The following is a 14,065-nucleotide window of genomic DNA, read 5'->3' as shown; positions in this document are numbered from 1 at the left end:
CTGTGTAATAGAACAATTTTGTATAATTCAATTCGTTTCAGGAATTAAAAATAATTGCGTTAGGAAAGGGTGAGGTAACAGGTGAAAAACGCCCCTCAGGATCACACCTGAATATGCTGATGGCTCCCGCCGATTTCTGACAAGGGATCCTCGTAGTAGCCAAGGGGGATGTAGGGCCAGTATAAAAGACGCCACGCAATTGAATGAAATCGTCAGTCGTCTCTGAGAATTCAGCAGCAAAGTTCTAGTCTCATCAGAATTTTGCTTTGCATTTTTAGACTGCCCTTCACTAGTATCCATCCATCTATTCCAACATGTTTATCAGGTATAATTCATTTTTATTTTATTGTTTCTTAACTCTTGTTTAAGTGTGTGATTAATGTTTTATTTAAATTTAAGATTATCTGTCGCTGTATTCTTGATGAGTGTCCTGTCTGCCGTGTTGGGTGCCAGCGTTTCCGTCAACTCTACCGAATTGTCCAAGAATGCTACAAATCTGGACAACTCGACAAAGTCGCTCAACGGTAGTGAAATCTCCCTCAAGATTCGTGAAGCTGATTTGGTGGTAAATTCTATTTAAATAATTCTATGTGGAACAGTTACTTATGCTTGCCTCTGTATTGTAGAAGTTGAATGCCTCCGAGTCCATGAATTCTACTAGAAATTCGACCCACCTGAACGAAACTATGAAGCTGGAAACCCGCGAATCCGGAGACGAGAAATTAGTTCTTGACTTGGGCAATTCTACAAAGGCTGGAAACTTTTCCAAGCTCAACGAAACGTTGAAGGCCGACAACGTCAGCACCCGCGCTGTCAATGCTTCCATGAGCAACTCGAACGCTACCCACAACGCCACAGCTAATCCATGGGCCGTTCTTCCTCTGTTCCGTGATTTGAATTCGACTCTGCACAACTCGTCACTCCGCAACTCATCCGAGTCTGTCAATGCAACCAAATCTCCGCGTTCCGCCGATTCCGCCGAGAATTCCATCGAGGATGACAGCGTAGACAAAGAGCTCTCCGGTTTGGATTCCAACGGTACTAAAAGCGATTCCATGGAGGGCGATATGGAAAATGATGGCCAAGATGACGGATCAACCAAGAAGCCTTGCACCACTGTATCTTGTTTGATTAGCCGCGGATGTTCTGACGAGTCTTGTTCTCAAGATGGCAACTGATCACATCCTGGAGCTAGTGAGATCCATTAATATGTTCCATAATATCCTGTTTAAATTTATGTAAAAAGCAGTCTGATGTTTTATCTCCAAATGCATTACACGATATAATTTTAAGAGAATCAATTTTCTCGTTACTGTTTTTCCAAATTTGAACATCTTTGGTTACAATTAACTTCAGGTGGCAGGTTTTGAATTCTGCAGGACCTCGCTAATTGTGGTTTGAAAGCTTCGCCTTGATGGTCGTGACCAGAAACAATGACAAATTTAACATTACCAGAAGTTATAGGTTAAAACTAGCCCTTTTGAAAGACAATTTCAGCATATTGCAGCAGTTAGCCAGTAATTGAAAAACTATAGATGAATCTAATCACAATTTCCATGACAATTTTGGATAATGTATAGAAAATGGATGTATGTTTCTGTTTGATACAGTTTCTAATTAGGAGTTACCAAGTTTTAGGACCAAATAATTGTGAATGTCAACACAACTTTGCACATCTTGTGATAGCAGGAAAATTAATTTTTAAAATACAACTGTATTATTAATAATCAGTATTCAAGTGGTATCTTAGAAAAGTGTTACAAAAAAGTTTATGATGGAAAATTTAGAAAAAATCCAAAGAGGCCTTACGAGGATCATCAGGAAGAATGCTAATTGAATCCTCAGCAGTTCCACACAATGGACAGTCCATTTCATATTCTTGGTAGTCACCTTCGACCCAGAACTTGTAATTGTGAATGGAAATTATATGCTGGCAAGTACCACAAGCATCTAAATTTTATTGAAATAAATAATTAAAAGGGGTGGAGTGGTAAATTAACTTAATAATCTGAATTTATGCACACTGAACTTACGTTCAAAAACTGTTACTTCTATCCCATCATCTTCTGAAATGGTCTTGTTTAGCACACTCACTTGGTTTGATTGACATTTGCAGCAACATTTCAAATTTGCCATGTAAGCTCCCGAATCCAAGCACATTCTATCCTAAAATGTAAACCGAATTTAGTGACACATTCTTAAACTTTAATTGATAGTTAAATTATACCCTATTGGGATATTCTTCTTTAAGACACCTTTTACACATAATTTAAGTTAAAAGAGAGGAAATAGTAATGTAGAACAGGAAATGCAGAGGAAGAATACTTCCTTTCTTAATATTGGGGTTTGTTTGTTTTCGAAATCGCTACATTTAGTCTGCTCACAACACAGCTACAACGCCATCTATCTCATGAAAAAAAAACGACATGCATTGCTTTTTGGAAAGTTCCGTAATGCAACGGATTGGTACTACCTGCGTTAAGCAAAGCTAACCGAAGGGCTGTTTTTGATTTTTGTTTATTAAAAACAATTGTGTGTGACGTTTAATAACTCGCTAATGGCCGTAACAAGACAAAGAATAAGAATAATCCAGCTCAGAGTAGGCTACCCGACTACCCGGTTTATCCTTATCCTGTAAGGCTGTAATATTCCTACTTTTTTCGAGAGAACAAACCATTGGATTTTCTCTGTACTTCTTAAATCAATTTTATTCTTTGAATTCTTATTTAAAAAAAAAAAAATATTGACGGTCGAGTTGCATAAATTGGCAACGCTGATGACCGTTTCTCCGCTTCCGTTAAATACGTTAGTACGTCTGCAGAGCTGCTCGTTGATGGACATGAATCGCAACTCACCTCTCCCTTTGTTTTTCGAGCGGCGGATTGGACCATTGCATGGACGTTAAGGCTGCCAACTAAACATAACGTTGTATAAAAGTTTCATACATTGAACTGCTTTACTACATTGAGAATTTACCATTTGGTCCGTTCACGCCAGTACTTTTTGCTCTATCTTAGGATCTGTGGTATCCATGAGTTTCCCGTCCCCCAACACGTGGTTGAAATGAAATAATCATCTTAGCTCAGGACTCCATAGACTAATAACTGGAAGACTCTGAGGAGGAGATGGGCCAATGCACTGAAAGACTAAAGCGCCAGATGATAAAAACATTTCAATCTCATTCTGATTCTCTAACTAATGAACATTTTATTGATTTCTACAGATATGGGAAAACAATGAAGAAGAATATTTTCATTACTGTCATTGTAGTTGGCACGGCAGTGGTTTTCAAGCCCCGTTCTTACTTGAGCAATGCCCAGATTAATAGCCTAAACCTGACAAATTGTCATCATATTCCAGGTAACTTAGCAACAGACTAGTTTTAGCGACCATTAAATTTATTCTCTCAGTGTGATCACTTTACTTATGTCAATTCTTTACAGATTGATGAAACGGAGAGAATGATGAAAAAATCACCCTTCCATCCCACAGTGACAGCCTAATTTGAGCTAGCTCGAGTGCATGCCGAAGTCAACCTGATGCAGCCAGCAACGGAAGAAGAACCAAAATGATTGAACAAACCTAAACAACAATTACATTCGAAGGTCAGACCTTGAATTTGGTGACGAAACTGCTGCATCTTCGACGGCGCCGTCACTCCGACTTTTATGTAAGAAAAATGAATTCTACAAAATTGTTGTTTTGGCTTATATTTTTTTCTTGTTATTAGGGAAATTGTTACGGCTTCTGCTGTCGTTGTTTCGACAATCGCTGTAATTACAACTGCTGGCACTGGAACGTGCAATTGAAGGCCTTTCGATGAGCTAAGGTAACAGTAACAGTCAGGGTGTCTTGAATAATTGATTTCAGTTGCTTAAGAAGGAAATACTGCTCAAACGTGCCTTGCTCTCAGTACTGCCATTGCCTTCACCAGTTCGACAAGCTCCTGTTGCATGCAGTTTCTAGCCGAAAATTGTCTTGAAGAAAGTTGTCCATTCCAATTCGATTGTTTCATGATAATGAAGGAGGAGAACAACTCTCGTAACGATGTTGGTCCTTGTCTCGGATTAGTTTATTTTTTGCCCAGTAGATCAAAGGAGAAATCGACCTCGTACAAATTTTTTGACTTGTGTTGCCAGTAGTCACGTTCCTAGTCATATCATGGAACCAACATTTTTATCCGATTTGCGTTTCCTCGTACATGCAGTTTTAAACTTAAACTTATATTTTAAACTGAATATTATTAAGTAACAGAGACACATCAAGAGAATGTGTTACCACATTGCAGAATGCAGATTGATCCACTATGCTGACAGTGACAAAGAAAGTAGAGAAATTTTTGACGACTTGCGAAATCCGTTGTTTGTTTTTGGTCTGCGTTTCTCTTCGACAAAGAAATCCCTTCAGATTTTAAACCTCGATTTTAGAATATTCAGTATTTTCCAGTATCATAAATCACGGTGGTCGTGGGAAATATTTGTTAAAATCCAACCTTGCCAGTCGCCATTTTCTCCTGGACTCCAGCTTATTGTGAAAACTTTATCACCGTGTTTTTGGTTTCGAATATTTGTAAAAATGGGTAAACTAATTGAGCGAAGAAAGAAACACTCTTTCCTTTTAAGTGCTTATGAATATAGTTCTCGTTAATAGTAAAGTCAGTTTTGTATTGTTATTTTTATTGTATTGTTCATTTTAGCTGGCAGTAACAAGTTTTATTCTTTTTAGGTTTCTGATTGGAATGGTGGAGTTCCAGTGGTGAAGCTAGACAAGGAAACAAGAATGCTTTGAGAGAATACTTCAATTATTATAATATCAATTCAATTTAACAAGCTTAATTGTTGTGCATTGTAAGTGAGTGAAGTAAAAAGCACAAAGGAAATTTATCTGGGATTAAAGGAGAAGGCTATAGACAGAAAAGTAGACTCACATAATGAAAAAAATATTGAAGAAAGAAGACACTAGTGTTTAGATTTATTGGGATAGGTAATCATGACACACGGGAGCTAGATTAAGCTTGTTATTGTTATACTATTTTTCACGTGAGATCTCTTAAATCAAGTAATTAGTCAAATCGGTAATGATACTGTAATAAATAAACTTCATAAATTGATATATAGAATTGTGTTATATTTGTCCCACCTCCACCCACAATTCCACCACTTTATAACACACAGACAACAAAACATACATTAACACACACACACACATAATTAACCCGTTGGCTGCCACGCCATACAACCCGTAGGTTGCTCTCTACTTCTCTACGCGCCATGTCTGAAGGATCCATGACCAAGTGGGACTTGCCATTGCTGACAAATCCGGGCTGACACGGTGACAGGAGAAGATGGAATGCACAACCTCTAGAATCCATCACCGTATCGACAAGGGGGAAGTCCCTATGGTGCATTGCCTAACGGGGCCTTTCGGCCAAATCTGGGGCTGGTGCGACTGTCCGACCCCGCGGCATGTAAACCACGAGACCGAACAGCGCGGCCCGTGCTACAGAGCTAACATGTGGGAACAAAGGCGTGGCAGCCAACGGGTTAACAAGCAAAAACATACTACCAAAAATAAATGGTGATCCACGTAGAACATGTTTGATGTCGGCGTGAAGCCACGTCACCGCCATTTCGTAGAGATGCTGACGTCTGATCCCATCTGATGTTTACAGTCTGTAGGCCGCATCCTCTAGGTCGTTATCTAAATGGCTAACTCAAGGAGAAAAAAAAAATTAATAACCAAATTTACATTCCACTGAAGTATGACAAATGAAATTACATTGATAACACCAGTCAGCTTTACTAAGCGATCCAGAAAACGAAATGAGTCGAGGGAGGATGAAGACTAGATGACTGCAGCAGCCTTTCCTATGACAGAACATACAAATTATTCATTTAGTTATTTTAGACTTTCATTAACTTTTTTAACATAAAAATCTTTAATACTTTCAGAAACTACAGCTGTTATAACAAAAAATTGAACTTACAATTATTTGAAGAAAGAGAGCAATTTCCTGCCTGTCACTGTAGGCGGAGGCAGCAGCAGCAGTTTTGAACATATGTTGATAAGTGCCCTGCCCTGCATCTTTTCACGTGACTTCTTCTAAGTAGCTGCAATAAACCTGAAGATTACTCATGTCCTACATTACGTTTTCCATAGCTTTTCCTATGATAGAAAATACAATTCATGACATCAAATAAAAGTTAAAACTTTCTGAAAAAAAGAATAATACTTGTCTGTCAATGCTTTATTTGTTGAAAAACATGTTTGGAAAAAACAATGTATGTCCACGCTGGCCACTGGGTTACTAAGATCAATAGAAACTACTAATAATTATGATGAATATTAACTAAATATGTGAAGAAGTATTTGAAAAGTTGTGAGTAAGCTATTATTGGTTTTACCTGTATTAATTGGATGATGCATTCAGCAGAATGACGATTTTTTATGAAAGAGTTGATGGTGGACTTCTTGTAGGCCACTGTTTTCTTTCGCATTCCTTCCTACAGGCTACAGGTTATGACTAATGAGAAATATGAAAGCTGATTCATTACATACACTATAAATCAATCACCAACAATTTGCACATAAATAAACTTGAATTTACCTATGAATTATCGGTAGTTTTCGTGGAAAAATAAGAAAATTTTTGACAATTCATCATCACAATCCGCCATCACATGGAAAATGAGGACACGTGCCATCTATTGGACATCCTCTGGAAGACTGAAACTTGGAAAAGTCCCGTAATTTCATTTCTGACGCAACATAAAATTTTTAAATTATAGTGATATTGTAGATCTTAAAAATCATTATCGCTTTGCATTCAAAATAATACATATATAGGGTATCGAAAATGTTTTTACCGCACTGGTCATCGTACGGTATCTGCCAGCATGTAACTCCAAGCAATTCAGTTCTTTAGATACTGAACTATAACTTGAACAGTGCCCTTTTATTTGCTTAAATCTAGCTTGAAATCTTGAGAACAGTTCAAAGAACAAAGCTCACTTGCTAGTTTCATGCAAATTTCCCGGAAGTATACCGGAAGTAAGCGATAGCGCCTTAACCATTGATCTGTCAACCAAATAAACCAGATATTCGTGATCTCCGTGAAATTTGGGGTCGATTTGCTGAAATTAAAAGGAAATCCAGAATTTGGTCAAAATCGAGAATTTTCCTGAACTATAGTTCAGGATCATTCTCGAAACCGGAAGTACGCGTACGTACAAATAAAAACATGAACTTTACCACAATTTTTCCGAGGATCACAATATATGGTTTTTTTGTGCGTCGAATGAATATTTGCTGAACTACTGACTGAAATGAGAAAACCGGAAGTAGCTATTAAAGCACATTATTATAAAAATCTAACAAGTGAGCTTTGTTGCTGTAACAGAAACTGATAGCTATCACCTAAAATTTCCTGACAGTAGCAGCGAGAAATTTCTTCAGAGATGTGCAAAGTAAACGTAACGAAACTGACAGGAAAATGATCAAAGGCTATGCCGTCTAGCGTCAGAAAAAAGAAAGGTTTAACAGTAACATGAAAACAATGTCTGTTCTAGCTCTTTGACTCTTAAACTAACAAACAAAGGCAAATAACTTTGACACTCTTGTAATATTCTCCCCTCCAAAATGTGTTTCTCGTCTTAATAAAAAAAGCCACCGCCGCAGCATCACCCATCACAACAGACGAAATTCCCAAGGTATAGCAGGCAGCTTAACATTTGTTTATGTTCCTTGTCAGCTTGTCTATCTGTTGGTGATTCCAGATTGTTGACGAAATATCGTATACTACACCTTTACGTATCACCCTTTTAACTTTATTCCTGTCATTCTGCACTTTGCCTTACTTGTGATAAATCTTTCTTTTTCTCTGTAGGTTTTGACGGCCATTGATGTTCATGCTGTTAATGGAAATGTTGCCTAATAAGGAGATGGTGAAAGCTGTTCTTAAAGCTGTTGCTGCTGTCACTGTTGTCCTTGGTGTCACAATTCAATGGGGTTGATAAAGCAACAGGCCCCTGTCGTCAAATTGTTTAATTTAACTGGTTGGTGCAGTATGTTATGAAAATGAAAAAAGAAAAAAAAAAAAAAAAAAAACAGAAGAAGAAAGTAACAGATGATGAGAATAAGTTGGGAAATTCAATTAAAGTTACATGACTAACATTGTTTTTTAAAGATTTCACAAAGGAAACATATACAATCTTATTATACCATTGTTATGTATGTATGTTTATCATCCCTTATCTTTCATATCTATATTTTACCTCCATTAAATTAATTTTATCGATTTGAAATGTTCAATTTCCCTTGCAAAGTTCAGTCAATCAAGACAGGGGGAGACTGCCTTGATTGACTGTGCCCAGGGAGATTACCTGGGCAAAGAAGAATAGAGTGTGAGGCAAGTTTTACTAGGGAGCGATTAGTCATAGTAAGCTTCCGGCTTAGACTTATAACCCTCCACAAGTTGATCATGCGTCTTCCAAGTCCCCATTCGAACAGAGCCCTCCTCATTCTCCTGGTTTCACAGCGGGTGAATGACCACCGCGGGCGTTGGTTGGTGGTTAGTTAGGGAAAGGGAGCCCAGATATGCACTTTTCTTCATCATAGATACATCATAGCCTACTTCTGGTGAAGAAAAAGGCTTTTTTTTTGCATAATTTCATCGGCTTGACGGCGGGACAGAGCAAAATCGAATCAAATCGAACGAAATTAAATAGTATCTGCAATCTGCATGTTAAAAAAAAATCTTTTTGTTACAGAAGAGTTTTGATAAGTAACAGATTAAGATTACCCAATCTAGGCTTGAAATATTAACAGTTTTAAATCCAGTACATGATGACCTCATTAAATCACCACAGGGGAGAACATCTAAAACATTGCAAGAGAATGATCATGAAACTAAAAACTAACCCAACTGAAATAAATTTTTTTTACCTGCATGACAGTTTTCAACACAGAATTTCCTCAAACTGGCACTTTACCTTGTCAGTTTTTTAGCTTTGCAAGCTGAACAACATTCTTCATTTTCAGATTTTTCGAGTAATATTTAATCTAGTCAATTCTGAATTGGAAACGGTTTTCATTTTATTGCCCGTTCTAGTCCCTTTCTTCCCCACCCATTCCACCCACGCCGGGTTGTCGCCCCCTCATAAGCGCGCGATTTCTCTGTTTAACAGAGAAAAAGGTGCGCGGGGTGGAAATGGGGAGGAAAAAAGGGACAAAGAGGGGCAAACAAATAAATTATGTTTTCAATTCAGAATTGACTAGATTAAATATTACGCTAAAAATCTGAAAATGAAGACTTCTGTTGAACTTGCAAAGCTCTTCATTTCTGAGTTTTCCTCGTCTTCCTAGCTCTACCCGTCCATTAGTTATTCCCCTTCAAAGTACCCTAATTTGTATGGAGCACTATAGCGTGTTTCCAAACTTAGGGATCCATTTTAAACCTACCCTCCCCTTGGTAGGAAAAATCTGAAAAAAATTCAGCTTATTGCTATTCCTAATGGCTACGGCCAAAAAAAATTTCATCGCGATCCGACGAAAATTGGATTTTTCGGATCGCCGATAAAAAAAGCTAAACGCCATAAGGTTCTCTCTCGCGCGCGCGCGCGTTTCCAAACTTTAGGTAGGTACTGTATATATTATATACAAGAAATGTACAGTCCACACATTTTATTCTATCGTTTCTATGGGAAAATCAATTTCATTGATATAAAAAACAAGTAAATATATATATAAACACACCCATTTGGTTTAAATCAATAATGTAATATAGAAGAATGAACTTCAACGAGAAAGGGCGTTTATTGAACCGCTATTATTTCACAAATCATTATTTGTTACTCCATCAATGATTCTATTTCAGTTAATAACTCCTTGTACGTTTGCAGCCATTCTTTGCTGGAAGCTAAAATGACATTAAATTTTTGCCCTATTTTCTTTTCGAGATTAGAAGGCAGCGTCTTTTTTTTGACAGCGGGATGCGGTACATCTCGGAAATGACATCTAATAAATTATGAACAATGAAACGTATTATGGTAACATTTAATGCATGACAAAATATTATATGACTTACTTCGTATCATGGATAATTGTTTTGGGTCGATTGCAATCTTCAGGTCTAACCCAACCTTTGAAGCCATATTCGTTTTTTTTAGAATTTCCAAAAAACTTTTCGTGTATAGCTTATCAACCAATTTCAAAATACATTCTTCTTCATCCTTGGGATAAAGAGCCTTTAATTTGTTCTTCCATGTTTCTTTGATTGAAAACATGCCCTGTGTGAAGAAATTTTTTTGTATATAGCATTAACACGTGTATAAATTTTATAAATTATATAATGTATATAAACTGTATAAAGTTTCTACAGCATTCTGTAGTGCAGTTTTTTATTTATCCAAAATCAATCAATGTAACAATTACAGTACCTTCGGTGCAAAAAATCCATCTTTTTCTTCTTCCATTTTCTTTATCTTTTCCTGAAATGACTTAACATATTCCGTGCTTCGACTTTCACCAAATTGTTCACGTTCTTCTCCTAATTCCTGTTTATCTTTCAACCTTCTCTTCAACTTCAATATTTCTTTGTTCGATTCTTTCAATTTCTAACATAGAAATGAGAATTAATTAATTTCTGTTTTCTTCCAATATTTTTATTTTGCCTCTCACCTTTTGACTTTCCTTCAAACGTTTACTCATTTCTTCGAGTATCTTTTTAATCCCTTTCTTGTTTCTCTTCTTTAAAAACTTTGTTGTTTTAATCACTTTCCTGCCCCTGGTCTAATAACGAAGTGATTTTATTTATGTTGAACGTTATTAACACATTATTAACCCAAACGTTACCAAATTGTCGCATCTTGTCAGTTTAAGAACTAATTCTCGAGAGGGTACCTCCATTACAAAATGTTCGTCAAATTTCTCACAAATTTCATTGCTTTCATGGCTGGATTCTTCAACAACTGTGGTATTTTCCTGTGAATGTAAAGTATGAAAATAAGTGGGTTAATATAACCAGAAAGAAACGTCTATATTTACCGTATCATGATTAGGAATATCAATATCTTCGGATTCATCAGTAATATCATTGTTTTCATGGCTGGAACGTTCATTTGCTGTGGTATTTCCCTGTGATCGTGAATTTAAAGTGTGAAAATAATCAGTTCAATAATCCATGGAAATGTATAAACTTACCGCATCATGATGAGGAATATCACCATCGGTGGAAACATAACCAACTAACATTACCAAATATCACTATATTTGGTTTCCTGATATTGAACTGCAGTAATCATTTGTAGGTACACAGGTAGACTTGGAATTTGTCATCGAGTTAGGCTCCAGCAAGTCGAGGTGGCTATTGCTGACTCTTCACAATCAAGTTCACTTCATCAGGTGCTTGTTCTTCGTCATTGGAGTCTTAGAGTCTTCACCATGAGTGAAAATATTATGTATTTGAAAGACCTATACGTGTTGTTGTAATGGCAATGGTGGCCAGGATGACAAAGGTCTCCTTTCTTTCAACCACATGGAAATGAACGAGGCACAGGACATTGACGACATTGAAAATGAAACTTCGCGCTAACCAACTTTCTTGTAGAATGTTTTTCTTGCAACCACAATTCGATTAAACTTTCATTGAAAACCACACTCAACTGTCTTCTTAAGCACAAAAAAAAAGTGAATTTTGCAGACGAGTTTAGGTGAGAACGTTCATCAACGTCGTCTGCAACGCCGCTAATGTTAGATAAAATGTTTTGACAAATAAGAATAACTGTTGATTGAATTTATTCCATTATTTCTTATTCCTTGTATTTCCCAAAAAAGCTAAACTAAAATTACCCGATGCCCGAAGGATTTCTATCATCACGTTTTTTTGCTGGTATGTGGGATGGATTAGTTGTCGATTGTCTCACTAGATGACCTTTACAACTATAGCCATCTAGCGCTAATTGGTCATTCAAGAAAAAATAAAATAAAGAGACTTTAGCGTCGCCAGCCTTTAGGCTAGCGTCGTTATCATCAATTAACCTCTCAGCGCATCTCCACTACCGAGTAAGTTAGTTAAAGGTTTCATTAATTTCGTTCAAAAAAAAATTTAAATTAAAAAGGTTTTTTCGTTCAGGGTTCGTCATCTCTCATACCGGTCTATTACAGCAGTAGCCAACCCTCGAGTACTACTGCGTACAAGAGTGTCCCACGTCTTACGATGATAAGCGATCTGACTTGCCCCAACGAATTTATCTAAGGTTTTTTTTTAATATATGCCGCGCATATAAGTTGTTAGTAGTTTGTGTAAGTATTAGTTGTTTGTGTTAGTTAGTAATTAGTAGTAGTAGTTAGTAGTTGGTTTTAGTAAGGGTTAATACATGCATGGTTGATGGTTATGTTATACAGAGCGATATGGGGAACAACAATGGAGGACAATACGGCGGAAGTGGGAATCGAATACGGGACAATTGGACACAACGCTAGATGCTATAACCATTATACCATGGTCGCATATCCTGATCGAACTATTTCCGGAAGTAGATCATATCCTTAAAAAGTATTGGCTGAGAATATATAACAATATATCATTTTCCCATAACTACAATTGTAGCCTGTTAGTATAGTATCCAATTGGCATGCAGGAGTCCCGGGTTCGAATCCCGACGTCGACGTCCAGTGAACCACTATTCCAATTATTTTCGCTAAAGAAACTGGAATTGCCTTATAAGAAAAGAAGAAGCGAAAGCTAATCATCCTGGTTGCAACAAAGAGATATCATATTTTATTTATTTAGTTATTAATATTTTTTAATGAAAAAAAAAATTACTATCAGCCCTTTGGTTACCTTGCTAAACGCAGCTCAGGTAGCTGACTATATACTAAAGAATGAAAAATCGCTTATGCATACCCTCAGTTTAAATTAAACATTTAGAAAAGACCGCTAGATGACTCTTACGTAAAAATTTGAATTTTCGATCGAAATGTGTAATACATAGACACAATCACTTACAGGGGTTTAAGTATTATTTAGTACTTAATTTGAATTCAGATTTGATTAACAGTTTCGGTTGCCTTGCTTCCAGTGTCGGAGTTCTATGGTCGGAAACAGGAGGATAGGATAGGGCGGGAGAGTAAAGGTGAGTGAAACAAGGAAAAACAAAATTCCCATGCAAATGAAATCATCACTCACAAACCAAAAATTCTTGTTTGTCTGATTTAGTTATTGGGGTTCATTCTGGGTTCATTCAAACACTCGGGAAAAGACACGTACCAGAGCTTCTGCCATCGGTATCGATCTCCATTATGTTTTTCTTTATCTTTTCACTAGAAAATCAACTGCAATAATCAAATTTAAGAAAAACAATAAACTGTGTCCAATAGTAACCCAAATAATAATTTTAAAAAAGACAAATTGTTTCTACTAAAAATGTCATTTTGGTCACTTTAGATGGCGTCGCTGTTCCATCGGGGTGGTAGATAATTCACATGCGTCTTTTTCTCTCTCTAAAATAATAAGATTTATAAAATTACCTCGCAGCATTTATTTTCCAACCATTTGGTCGGAAATTTTCGGTAATTCAAACCTAGCATTGACGCACATTTCAAGGAATTATTTCCCATCGCTCACGGCGTTTTTAAAAATCCGAGATAAATCTGAAAATATAAGAAAAAAAACGAGTTATCAGTTACACCCAGCAGCGATCGAATTTCAAAGTCCATCAAACAGCGAAAAGTTGAATTAATAATAATAATAATACCGTGTTGGATTACTTATATTTCTTTCGGGGGGTAGACATTTCATAATAATGCTGGCCAAGTAGAAAAAAAATAAGTTTGATGGCATCAACGGCTTGCACACACACATGCGGTTTTTTTAAAAAGAAGAAAAGGTGGTGGTGGTGGGGGGGTTTTTAGGTGGGCGAGGCGATATGCCTTTGGGTGCGCAGCGGCGGTGAGTGGCCCTCGCTCAAAGGTCGTCCCGTCGGTGCGATGAGCTGACAAGCAGCGGCTTCCTTTGATCTTAAGCGCGTCCAAGTCTTAACGTAGACAGCCTGCCGCTTTTCCCTTT

At 37.0% G+C, this 14,065-nt stretch overlaps 3 protein-coding genes and 4 long non-coding RNA genes across 14 annotated transcripts; 3 read left to right on the top strand and 4 right to left on the bottom strand.

The window, feature by feature from the left end:
• The first annotated feature begins 192 nt into the window (after positions 1-192).
• On the top strand, positions 193-1,297 carry LOC124316512. The gene is made up of 3 exons (XM_046782502.1): positions 193-325; positions 400-565; positions 627-1,297. Exons 1-3 carry the CDS (start codon positions 315-317, stop codon positions 1,176-1,178), a joined length of 729 nt encoding a protein of 242 aa, XP_046638458.1. The 5' UTR covers positions 193-314; the 3' UTR covers positions 1,179-1,297.
• LOC124316597 (protein Churchill-like) lies at positions 888-2,381 on the bottom strand. Its single transcript, XM_046782616.1, has 3 exons — positions 2,228-2,381; positions 2,034-2,166; positions 888-1,950 (listed from the first exon to the last, which is right to left on the bottom strand). Exons 1-3 carry the CDS (start codon positions 2,264-2,266, stop codon positions 1,784-1,786), a joined length of 339 nt encoding a protein of 112 aa, XP_046638572.1. The 5' UTR covers positions 2,267-2,381; the 3' UTR covers positions 888-1,783.
• Positions 2,382-2,795: 414 nt separating this feature from the next.
• LOC124316630 lies at positions 2,796-5,111 on the top strand. Of its 5 annotated transcripts, none has more exons than XR_006911875.1 (5): positions 2,797-2,928; positions 2,998-3,360; positions 3,444-3,670; positions 3,731-3,829; positions 4,726-5,111. It is a non-coding gene; the product is annotated as an uncharacterized LOC124316630 (long non-coding RNA). The 5 variants fall into 5 exon arrangements; XR_006911878.1 differs by having other exon boundaries at positions 3,731-3,835; XR_006911876.1 differs by lacking the exon at positions 4,726-5,111 and having other exon boundaries at positions 2,796-2,928; positions 3,018-3,360; positions 3,731-4,226.
• Positions 5,112-5,323: 212 nt separating this feature from the next.
• LOC124316638 lies at positions 5,324-6,731 on the bottom strand. Of its 4 annotated transcripts, none has more exons than XR_006911895.1 (6): positions 6,608-6,731; positions 6,405-6,523; positions 6,233-6,307; positions 5,987-6,165; positions 5,779-5,867; positions 5,324-5,708 (listed from the first exon to the last, which is right to left on the bottom strand). It is a non-coding gene; the product is annotated as an uncharacterized LOC124316638 (long non-coding RNA). The 4 variants fall into 4 exon arrangements; XR_006911897.1 differs by having other exon boundaries at positions 6,233-6,326; positions 6,405-6,503; positions 6,608-6,728; XR_006911896.1 differs by having other exon boundaries at positions 6,233-6,323; positions 6,405-6,503; positions 6,608-6,728.
• Positions 6,732-7,354: 623 nt separating this feature from the next.
• LOC124316695 lies at positions 7,355-8,118 on the top strand. The gene is made up of 2 exons (XR_006911959.1): positions 7,355-7,809; positions 7,886-8,118. It is a non-coding gene; the product is annotated as an uncharacterized LOC124316695 (long non-coding RNA).
• Positions 8,119-8,421: 303 nt separating this feature from the next.
• LOC124316662 lies at positions 8,422-8,999 on the bottom strand. Its single transcript, XR_006911926.1, has 3 exons — positions 8,944-8,999; positions 8,801-8,877; positions 8,422-8,729 (listed from the first exon to the last, which is right to left on the bottom strand). It is a non-coding gene; the product is annotated as an uncharacterized LOC124316662 (long non-coding RNA).
• A 795-nt stretch (positions 9,000-9,794) lies between these two features.
• Positions 9,795-11,546, bottom strand: LOC124316486. Its single transcript, XM_046782465.1, has 7 exons — positions 11,200-11,546; positions 11,044-11,133; positions 10,852-10,980; positions 10,678-10,788; positions 10,437-10,613; positions 10,085-10,286; positions 9,795-10,014 (listed from the first exon to the last, which is right to left on the bottom strand). Exons 1-7 carry the CDS (start codon positions 11,248-11,250, stop codon positions 9,941-9,943), a joined length of 834 nt encoding a protein of 277 aa, XP_046638421.1. The 5' UTR covers positions 11,251-11,546; the 3' UTR covers positions 9,795-9,940.
• Between the last annotated feature and the right edge of the window lie 2,519 nt (positions 11,547-14,065).

Source organism: Daphnia pulicaria, chromosome 12, assembly GCF_021234035.1.
Source record: "Daphnia pulicaria isolate SC F1-1A chromosome 12, SC_F0-13Bv2, whole genome shotgun sequence".
Classification (NCBI taxonomy): Eukaryota; Metazoa; Arthropoda; class Branchiopoda; order Diplostraca; family Daphniidae; genus Daphnia; species Daphnia pulicaria.
The sequence above is the reverse complement of the archived record's forward strand: the minus strand, read 5'-3'. Positions and strand labels throughout refer to the sequence as shown.

Coding starts and splice junctions, on each gene's coding strand:
- LOC124316512 (XM_046782502.1), top strand. Junction 566..626: donor TTCGTGAAGCTGATTTGGTG/GTAAATTCTATT, acceptor TCTGTATTGTAG/AAGTTGAATGCCTCCGAGTC.
- LOC124316597 (XM_046782616.1), bottom strand. CDS start 2,266: ATGTGTAAAAGGTGTCTTAAAGAAGAATATCCCAATAGG. Junction 2,167..2,227: donor AAGAAGAATATCCCAATAGG/GTATAATTTAAC, acceptor TTTACATTTTAG/GATAGAATGTGCTTGGATTC. Junction 1,951..2,033: donor AGAAGTAACAGTTTTTGAAC/GTAAGTTCAGTG, acceptor AATAAAATTTAG/ATGCTTGTGGTACTTGCCAG.
- LOC124316486 (XM_046782465.1), bottom strand. CDS start 11,250: ATGTTAGTTGGTTATGTTTCCACCGATGGTGATATTCCTCATCATGAT. Junction 10,981..11,043: donor ATATTCCTAATCATGATACG/GTAAATATAGAC, acceptor TTACATTCACAG/GAAAATACCACAGTTGTTGA. Junction 10,789..10,851: donor TGACAAGATGCGACAATTTG/GTAACGTTTGGG, acceptor CTTCGTTATTAG/ACCAGGGGCAGGAAAGTGAT.